Here is a 10,332-nt window from a genome sequence, read left to right on the forward strand (position 1 = left end):
TTAAAGCGATTGCGACCTTAATCAAATTATACACACGTTTTTCCATAAATAATTATTATATACACATACTAAAACTATTTTACATATTATTAAAATTATTATTTTAAAATAATATCGATTTTTAATTTATTTAACAAAAGCTTTCCTTTGTTTTAATTGATTTTAACTGAAAGTAAGTTTATTAATTGTTTGTTTTTCACGAAACTGTTAAAATTACCTTTTAGTTAAAAATATAATTATATACAAATGAAATCTAGTTGATAATAATTGTAATAATACTAGATTATACTTAGGGTATGCCAAGTTTCTCTAAGACTGGTTGTTTCCAAATTTTGGGACGGAATATTCTGGAAATATGTAATTGCGGTTTCAGAAAAATATAAAAAAATAATTATCCTTTTCTGGATCTGTGAAAAAAAACTCTCTTTTACATACTTATTATACATTAAGAAATTATCACAAAAATTACTAAAAATAAAGCAATATTATACGATACATATTGCATAAGTCCTCTAATCATAATAATATACTTACCTGTGACAAGTATTGAATTTCAGAATTTATGCTATAACTATATACTATTGTCTAAAATGAATGAAAAAAAATATTATTTCATAAGACGGAAGATTGTCCTATTTGTAGCAATTTAATATTCAAAACGTGGGATGATAAAAATAACCATATGCACGACAATTTTTGATGATTATTCAATTGATGCTGCTCTAATTAAAGATACATTATCTGAACATGTACTATACCGTCTATATATTGGTTGATTGAAATAAGCACAAGACCTTTAACCTACTTCCTAATATCAAAATAATGGCATAAAGTACCTATGTAAATTCATTCTAGTTTATGCAAATTAAAACAGCGGCAAAGATGTGCAAAAAAATTACTATAAACAAAAATTTACCATCTTTTAAATAATTATGAATACAATCTAACACCTATGTTTCGGTTTTGTTTTGAAGACTTCATCTCATCGGGGTATTTTAATAAGTTCTATTAATTTCGATGTGAGTCAGTGATATTATATTTTATGTAGGGGAAAGTGTCCCTTCCCATACATAAAAACTATTCGAGAATGTACAACAAAATAGTTAAGAGAGAGAATATTCAAGAATGTATCGAGCAATATCGAGAATTTATCCAAACTATTCGAGATATGTATAACGTCGAAATATTTTTGGTTTCTTTATTCAAGTGTTACAATATTGGCATGATAATTGCTTTTGATTTTTTCAAACTTTTAAAACTATTTAATATTTCTCAAAAGAGATCATTTTACCAACCTTGTAAGAAAACGTGGATAAAATGATCCCATTGCGTTTTTTACGAGTATCATACGCCGTATAAAAGAATTCACAACCTTAAACGGCTGAACACACATCATGCTCTTTTATTTGATATAAGACTTGGGTATATTTTAAAATATTCTATCGTTCATGCCCACTTTCTTGGTTACAGTTTTGTAATGTAACCAAGTCATGCTCTTTTGTTTGATATCTCACTTGGGTATATTTGAAAATATACGATTGTTCATCCTCATTTTCACTTCCAATCTTTTCAGCCCCTCCCCCCAAAGGTAAAAAATAAATTAAAACAATCTTTGAAGCTGTTTGTATATCGTGTCAAAATTTTATCTTAATTGATGCAGAACTTTTTAAGTTTTTGAATCACACCCCTTTCAATCTCTTACAGTCATTTTTTCACATTAAAAAGTGGTCTATGTTCTTTCTCAGATTCTAGACTATCTCTGAACCAAGTTCCATTTAAATCGGTTCAGTAGTTTATAGACGTGATTGCGTAACATACATACATACATACAGCCAGACAGACAAGCAGAGTTACTTTCGCATTTATAATATAAACAAGGACTTTACTTTTCCTTTTATTTCTACCTATTTAATAAAAAGATTAAAATCAATATTTTAGACAGGTGGAAACCTCTTAGTTAAGAGGGAAACGTAGCTGATTCAATAAAAACAAACTTTCAAACTTTTTTGAATGATTTTAGTTTTTTTATTTAAAAAATACTTTTTACAATTACAGTACAAAATATTAAACCGTTCCACTACGTATAGACAATAATTATATTAAACTTATTACGTAACCTAATTAAAACATAATTTCTTTCGGGACATTTCTCGATTTCTGCAGTCAATATTTTTTTTTCATCAGGGCCAACATACTATGAAATAGTATTTTGGTATATAATTTTAATAAATGGTATTCAAAAGAGAACATTATGATAATTATGTGACCATAAAAATTTAATTATTAGGATTAATTTCTTCAATATTAAGGTGTGCTATAAAACGAAGTCTCATTTGTAAAGCAGGTCGTAAACGTCTAATAACACCTTCAACTTCCGCTTTCATCATATCACCCACAAACATATATTTAATATGGTATAAAAGATCACATATTGGATCCATATAACTTAATGTAGTATTCGCTTGATCAACAGCAGCTAATAACTCATAGAGAGTCAATGTTAAATCCATGGTGGTTGTTGGTCGTTCTTGACTAAAGCGTTGTAAAAATGGTCCAATTAAATGACAAATGAACAGTAATTGCGGTTCTGTTCTTACTAAAGGACCTAATTTTTCTTTTACTAATCTGTAAAAAGAAAAAAAAAATTCATTTTGTCGAATGTAAAACCCTTAAAAACATTGCAAAAAAAATCTGGAAAAATGTTTCCCCAGATTTGAAATAGAAACATTTTCTAGAGTAAGTTTTATCCAAAATACCTCCCCCAGTCGAAAATAAACTCGTTTTTTGGGTGGGAATTGCCCTATATACCAAATTTTATCAAATTACAAAATACATTTCTTGTGATATTCTCAATTTATTCAAAGGGTCCTCTCAAGAAAAGTGCAAAAAATCGGAACAAAATTTTTGTCTCCGATTTGCAAAAGAATCATTTTCTAGAGTAATTTTGACCCAAAAAATTCAATAAGCGGTTTTTTATAAAGGTTGGTCAAACATTTTCTGAAATATTGACTAAAATCTTAAGCTAGAGTTGGTGTTTCGCAGCCAATATCTCAGAAACTTGTCGTTCGACCGCCATTTCATATATTCTAAATATTCGTGTATTTGGATCATTTGAAGCAATTGGAACTCACAAAAAAAACATCGTGTAACAACTTACTGTAAAACACTCGCCAGTTGACCCATACCAGCATGATGCCACATGGAATGAACTAATGCTAAAGTATGACTAAATTGATTTTCTAATAAACTATTCGAAGTTTCCTCCAAATTAAATAACTGGAACGGAGATGCTAAGTGGGTCCAGTTTTGCATTAACGGGGAAGAAATAACTTCTTCTAATCTATCATGTAATACAACCCAATAACTTTCTGGAAGAGCTGACATTATAACACCAATTGCATTAATCCAAGCATGCAATTGATCTTGAGGAATGACAATATATCCTTTTGTTACCACATCCAATAAGCTATTAGCCACAAATGCTGGACAATTTGGTAGTGCCATTAATTCTACACACGTAACATACAATGCATGTGCTCCTGCGTTAGGGAATTCGTTAAATCTCCAATCAGCTACTGGAAAACATGCTTCACCATTCATTGCTAAATTTCAAATTAAGGAAATATTTGTGGATACATTAAAATAAGTACAATAAGAAATTTCGTTTAGTAAAGGATACTTTCAACAACTCTTTTAACCATATGCCGATAGTAGTCCAACTCCGGAACCCAAGTAATGTCATCAGGTTGTCTAGTTAAGTATACTTGATAAGCTTCAGATAGCGCCCAACCTGGTGGGCGAATATCTTTCAAACTTCCCAAAACAGCTCCAACAAGACGTCGTTTTAATGATGGCCGTTCACGAAGTTTTCGCTCATAATAATGTAAAGTGTTATATAAATAAGTTATAGGACGATCATGAAATTTATACAAACATCCTAAATGTTCTAATAAAATTTCTAAACTCTTAGTTACTTGTGGTATTTCTAAATATCGATGTGTAACAATATCAAATACAGGCAAGAAACGTAGACAAACATTTCCGAAAAGTACAGGTAATCCAGTAGCTCCACCAACATTTTGTTCCTCTGGTGCAAATTTCTCAGGATATTTACGATGAAATGATAAATGTTTTTCATACCAATTTGACTGTCGCCAATGTTCTGGTGAATTTTCTTTAACAAATTCTTGAACGCGTCCACGAAATTCAGCAGCTTTTAATAGTAATAATTGAATAATAAAGAAACATACTTGAGCTTCACTTCCTTCTTGCGTTCTCAAAGCCTAGAAAGAAATATTAAATATAATTAAATAAGAATTATTTACTTTCAAATTTCTAGAAAAAAAATTACCAAACATAAGACTAATCTATCAATAGTTACAACGTTGTATTTCCAAATCATATCATTAATTGTATCCACACATTTATTTACATGTTGGCCGCCGGGCGAGTTTGTAAATTCAAAAACAAGGCAATCACAGAATTTTCGTAGGTGTACTGATAATGCTCTTGCACCAATTCTTTCTAAAATTCTAAAACAAAATAAATTTTTGTTAGTAAAAATAAGCAACTCTTGCAGAGGAGAAAATTTTTTCCAAATAATTAGTTTTTGTTATTCAAGACAAATGAACCATTTGAGACGACTCGATAAGATCTACAAGAGGGCTGAAATCTAACAAAAACATCTTTAGCATTGGCAGAAAAGGCTTTCTTGTACCGATTTTTCGATTCTCAACGATAGCTCCAACAAATATCATATCGGATCGTTTTTATTTGCTTCTTCTCAAACATTTACTGGACAGAAATTAATTTCTTAATAACTATTTGCAGCGCTTACTTGTATGCAATGGGGCTAATACGATCCGTTTCCAAAATCATCTTAAATAACAAGCATAAAAATAACGGAGGCGTTCCAGCTACGGAAAAATGAGCTATAATATCATTTTCATTATTAATTGATGTCCAATTACGATATTCTTCTTCCACATCTTTCTTCAGCTGTTGTTTATTCTCCTTGGAAACAACATTCTGTTTAAAGAATTCATTTAAAACTGGTGGAAAACATTCTAAAGTATGATGAGCCCAAGAATGTGGTGTATTTTGCATAATTGTATTTAAAAGTTCCTTACACCATGTAGCTCCCAATGTTTCAGACCCTAAATGAAAAATATTTTGTAAAAATAATTCAAAATTATGTTTGGAAATGAAATTTACCTGTTCCAGTTACATGCATGGATCTTGCTAAAGTTAATACAAGAGCACGATTCAATTCTTCAGATTCAGCTGAAACTAAAGTTTTTGGTTCGGAAAGAAATCTTTGTAATTGTGGTTGTACTTCACGGCTTCCTAGTCCAGTAATCAGTCTTAAAGCGGTGCTTTCAACACATAAATGCAACTAAAAATCATATTAATGTATTAATCTCTAATTTATTTATAATATTTATACCATTATTTACCTGAGTTTGATTTGTTTGTGGAACAGCTGCAAGGGAATGTAAATGTGATAGTAATTGAACTCTGTAATGAGGTTGTATATGATGCATTCGATAACTGAACATTTCTAGCAAAGTATATAAAGTACCCCATGCTTGATTTTTAAATACCGTAGGTAATAATTGACCTGAAAAGTACAAAGTTTAATCAGAATATCTTAAAAGTTATAATTACTACTTTAAGTTATAAATAAAGCTGTTAGAAATTGTAATAAATCTTTTTACGAGAAATACATGCTTTAATTGGTACGCCATGTTTAGTCAAAAAACACTTGACAAGCTAATTAGACCTATTTCTGGAATTTCAAAATTGATTAAAATGGTTTTTAAGGATGACGCTCTTGGCGTTCGTACTACCCTAATGTCTAAAAGTACATTTTTGTCAAATAATGTATACAAAATTACGATTTACTTACTTATAAAACCTTTAATTCCTAGAGATTCAATTTCTGTGTAAACCAATAGACGACTATACGTTTCAACTAATGCGGGAGCTAACGAAATATTCGCTTTACTCTGAGATAATTTAATTACATGTGTAACGATACTGTGTATTAAACTCATTTTAGAATGTACTGTTAATGAATCAAGAATTGCCATCGATAATGGTGTTGTTGGACCCGGTGATGATTGAAGTGTTTGTCCAGATTTACTATTGCCTAAAATAGTTTCCACTAAGGCTGCCATTGGTCGCGAAAAATACTCTTGATTTGTTGAATATGCATTACAAAGTAAAGCAATACGATAATCGTTACCCATACATAATCCAGCATTGTTTGTCATCACTAGGTGCTGTAAAAAGCTATAAAATTTAAATTAATGAAAGTAAAGGTCAGAGCAATTGCGTGGTTAGTATTATTTATGATAATTTTTTCGATTATTAGTTAGAATATTACTAAGACCACAGATGTACATCAGAGCAAATGTTTTCATTTTTAGAGTTATGAAACTTGCTATGAAACAAAACGATATTTGTAAATGAAAATGATGAAGCCCACCCAATATTTTTTAACCAGTTAAACGTGTAACTTTCGTCGCAATCTTTAGGCTAACGCGCATAAGTCAAAATTTAGTGTACCCCAAATTAAATAATTTGTCTTACTCATGATGATTCTTCAAGGCATGTGGAATAGGTCGCTGCATTAAGCTCATATCATGATCTGTTTGTGCTTTTTTCAGTAAATGTATCCAAATACAGGTAATTGCCATTTGATGAGTACATTGTGCTTTCGTATAATCAGGAACTAATAGTGGTTCACGTTCTGGATACAATAAATCGTACAATTTAAGAACAGGAAGAAAATTTGATAGCTAAAAATCAAACGAAAAAATTTTAACTCAAAATTCAAACCAAATATTTAAAAAAGTTTGTACCGGATTTCTCTGTATACTTCCAGAAATAAATTGTAATAAAACCCACATTAAATGATCACGACCTTTTCGAAATTCTCGTCCTGCCAACTAGAAATAAAAAAAAATTATATTCGAACAACATTTTAACGGACAATTTATCAAAATTTATCAGAAATTTACCTTATCATGTAAAGCAATAACAATATTCGGGAAACTTGCATGTTGAAATAATTGAAAGTATATCAACTGGGATGATAAATGTAGCCACAACCAATGACAATGTGATTGATCATCAGAATTTTCCGATGATGATGTATTACCTCCAGGGAAATTAGCAGGATTTGGTGGTAATTCAGATTCAGATCGTTCCATTGCAATTACTACCAATTCTACTAACTGTTCTTCCAACGTTATACATCTGTTTTTATGCTAAAATAAGAAATAATAATAATTTCCCCGAAAGCCCCGCATAATCTTCAGTGTATGAAGAATTTGCATCATAGACTTAGGACATTATGTAATAAAATTTTACCTGTTTTTGTAAACCTAGCATATCGCACACAATATCTCGACTGTAAGGTTGTTCCAAAACATAACGTAAAAGATTTGGTTGTGGTCCTAACAAAACTGGTGCATATGGTAAACTTCCTTTTAAATGAAATCGTAATGTATTTCTATCAAGTCTCCATGGACTGTACACATGTTCTGCACATCCACTATGCTCAACAACCGGTCGCATTGTACTGTGACCGATAATACTTACCATTTGAGCACAATCACGAAAACTTTCCACAAACGATGAGAATAAATGGGCTAATTTCTAAAATCATTAGTTGCTTTTAAGAACGATACTGACTATTGAAATGATTATAGCTTACCCAATGAGGCCATTTGTTTGTATCTATACAAGGTTTTTGAATTTCGTTTACGATTAAGTACGCTGGCAATAAACAAGCATTACGATCAAAAATATATTCTAATAAATCTTCCAATACACGTAATTGAGGTTGAACATTTGCGTTTAATCTGGTTGGTAAAGATTGAGCTTTATCTCGACATGCCTACAAATATTTAAACGTATTTAGCATCAACAAAGTGGACATCGAAATAGTGTTCTTCGAATATCCTTTGTTTACGACAATATTTCTTTATTATTCTCGTAATTATGTAAGTTTTATATAAAAACAAGTAACCATTATTCCGAAGGAAAAATTTAAAAAAAAAAAAATCGAAAAAGTTATTGTAAGGCTTTCAATTGTTCTAAAATATATTTTTTTTAAATCAAAATCGAACGTCTTCAGAATCTAATCTTTGAAACTAAGCCTCAGTCGTTAATTTTATTTGATTTATGTCTTATCTAAAAATATTTATCTGTTATATCGACAAAAATCATTCACCCTGGTAAAATTTGGGATTCAAGAATATTTGCAAAAAAAAATTATTTATCTGATATATCGATAAAACTCATACACTGTGGTAATCTTTGAAATTCCAGGAAATTCGAAAAAAATTCATGATAAACTGAATCCCAAACAGTGCTTTTGATTTGTACTTAAAATTGTGTAAATATATTTACATAAAAATATTTCATTAGTCAAAATCTTAACAGTTTTAATTTATATACCTTCATAATTTCACGTACACCTTTATAATCAACACCTCCAATTATACGACGAATTAAACTAAACGCCTCTATCCAAAAATGTTCATTTGTATAAACTAATTTATCTGATGCCAGTAAAGCTTCACAAACCATCCTAATATTTAAAAAAAATTATTTTTATATTTTAATACATTATCAGAATTTCTAATCAAAAAAATTGACCGGCGCTTATCACCGATGTTATAATAGCCGTGCTTTCTTCAATTTGGGTTTAAAAATAGATTTTAATTTTTAGTTAAGACGAACTTTTTATGAGGAAAATTAGGGAACTGCATTAATACGAAAGTAATCAAACCAGTGGTATTGCCTTGTCATAGATATGAACGAATAGGCCTTAATTTTTATAATGTGCGCGGCTCATTTATCGGGCATATATCATGCACAGTCCAACCCTGGCATTATGAATTTCTGACAGTGTATGGCCATTCTAATAGTGGCCAATTTTTGTATTATTTGCTAACAATCCTTAATTTAAGGGTATCAGACTAATTTTATAGAAACTTATCTAATAGAAACATATTATACCTTGCTGGTAAAGTGTTGTTACCAACTAAATTTTCAATGATTGTCAAGAGTAACTGTAATCGTTTACGGTTCGTGACCGCTGCAGCCAACGATAAGTAATGTTTTATTCCATTTTCTTGTAATTCAGTATTGGGTGCAGTTCCAGCAGTTCCGCCAGAACTACTTAATACACCAGATAAATCATTCTGATATTGATTAATAATTTCTTCATCACTATCACTACTTTTTATTAATAAATAACAACTAAACGCCTCTTCAATTGGTTCTACACGCTACAATAAAATAAATTTTACAGGTTTTTGAGGTTATTATCATAAAAATATTCTTAAAAATGTATATATTTACAAGTAGACCATTAACGATGTTTGTAATTTGTGCTTCACACATTTTTATATTACATTAAAAACACTTTTATATGTTCTTAATCCATTAAATATTTAATTTCGTAAAATACCGGGTGAATTTATTTGTCAACAATTTTGTGTCATTTATAAACGCCATCAACTTCTGACATTTGTATACTTTGTATTATCATGTTAGTTTCTGATGTGATCGATTATACTTTGTCAAAATGTACTAGTGCTGTAGCCTGTAGAGTGTACTGTAGTGTAGATCATAAATTCAGTATAATTATATGAAAAGTAATTTTTAAATGTTAGATTTTAACTTTGTAAAGTTAATATGAATGTACGGGTTAAAATATTTTATTAGAACATTAACGCACTTTTCATTGAAGCAAAGAGTTGAAAATCTCAAGGCAAGTATAATAATATAGGATTATAGATGATAATACAATTTATTTAAACTCTCTTTAGTTTAGTAAACTTTTTATGTTATGTTCTGATGCTAGTTTCACTATTATTAAGTACAGAATGTCGTTACTCCTATGATAAAATTAGTTATAAGCCAAGCAAATTGATACTGCTATTTTATCAACTAGTATTGAATGGAATAACCCATCAGGCTCAGAATACTTGAACATTTTAATTATTTCGAATACCTATACTTCTTGGTAGTGAAATATAATAATTAGAGATGTTCTGACGGAGATAAGCCGATTAATCGGTTATAAAGAAGCCGATTAGTCGACTATCTAGGATATTCAGCTTCAGTTCACAGCTTATTCGCGCGGAAACCGCAATAGCCGCCTGAGAGCTTGTCGGAATATGTTTGGTTTACATCGCATTATTTCTTAATTTTCGATTTTGCGCGTTTCAAAGCGGTGTTTTTGTATAATAAGTAAAGACAATACTGTTATTGCTCATTCATGTGAAAAAGCTCAAGTAATATTTAATCATG

At 30.1% G+C, this 10,332-nt stretch overlaps 1 protein-coding gene across 1 annotated transcript; it reads right to left on the reverse strand.

The window, feature by feature from the left end:
• Positions 1 to 2,077: 2,077 nt before the first annotated feature.
• Positions 2,078 to 9,515, reverse strand: LOC123295315 (mediator of RNA polymerase II transcription subunit 23). Its single transcript, XM_044876619.1, has 16 exons — positions 9,379 to 9,515; positions 9,034 to 9,305; positions 8,470 to 8,602; positions 7,724 to 7,906; positions 7,378 to 7,665; positions 7,026 to 7,274; positions 6,867 to 6,953; positions 6,595 to 6,803; positions 5,909 to 6,294; positions 5,457 to 5,620; positions 5,215 to 5,395; positions 4,838 to 5,156; positions 4,352 to 4,532; positions 3,680 to 4,283; positions 3,158 to 3,602; positions 2,078 to 2,625 (listed from the first exon to the last, which is right to left on the reverse strand). The coding sequence occupies exons 1-16, from the start codon at positions 9,418 to 9,420 to the stop codon at positions 2,277 to 2,279; spliced, it is 4,092 nt and encodes a 1,363-aa protein (XP_044732554.1). The 5' UTR covers positions 9,421 to 9,515; the 3' UTR covers positions 2,078 to 2,276.
• Between the last annotated feature and the right edge of the window lie 817 nt (positions 9,516 to 10,332).

Source organism: Chrysoperla carnea, chromosome 3 (genome assembly GCF_905475395.1).
Source record: "Chrysoperla carnea chromosome 3, inChrCarn1.1, whole genome shotgun sequence".
Classification (NCBI taxonomy): Eukaryota; Metazoa; Arthropoda; class Insecta; order Neuroptera; family Chrysopidae; genus Chrysoperla; species Chrysoperla carnea.

Bases quoted from the DNA above. Each gene is read 5' to 3' on its own strand.
- LOC123295315 (XM_044876619.1), bottom strand. From the start codon at position 9,420: ATGTGTGAAGCACAAATTACAAACATCGTTAATGGTCTACTT. The intron at 7,666-7,723 runs GTAAGCTATAAT...TAATGATTTTAG, and splicing joins CAAACAAATGGCCTCATTGG to AAATTAGCCCATTTATTCTC. The intron at 4,284-4,351 runs GTAATTTTTTTT...ATTTCTTTCTAG, and splicing joins ATAGATTAGTCTTATGTTTG to GCTTTGAGAACGCAAGAAGG.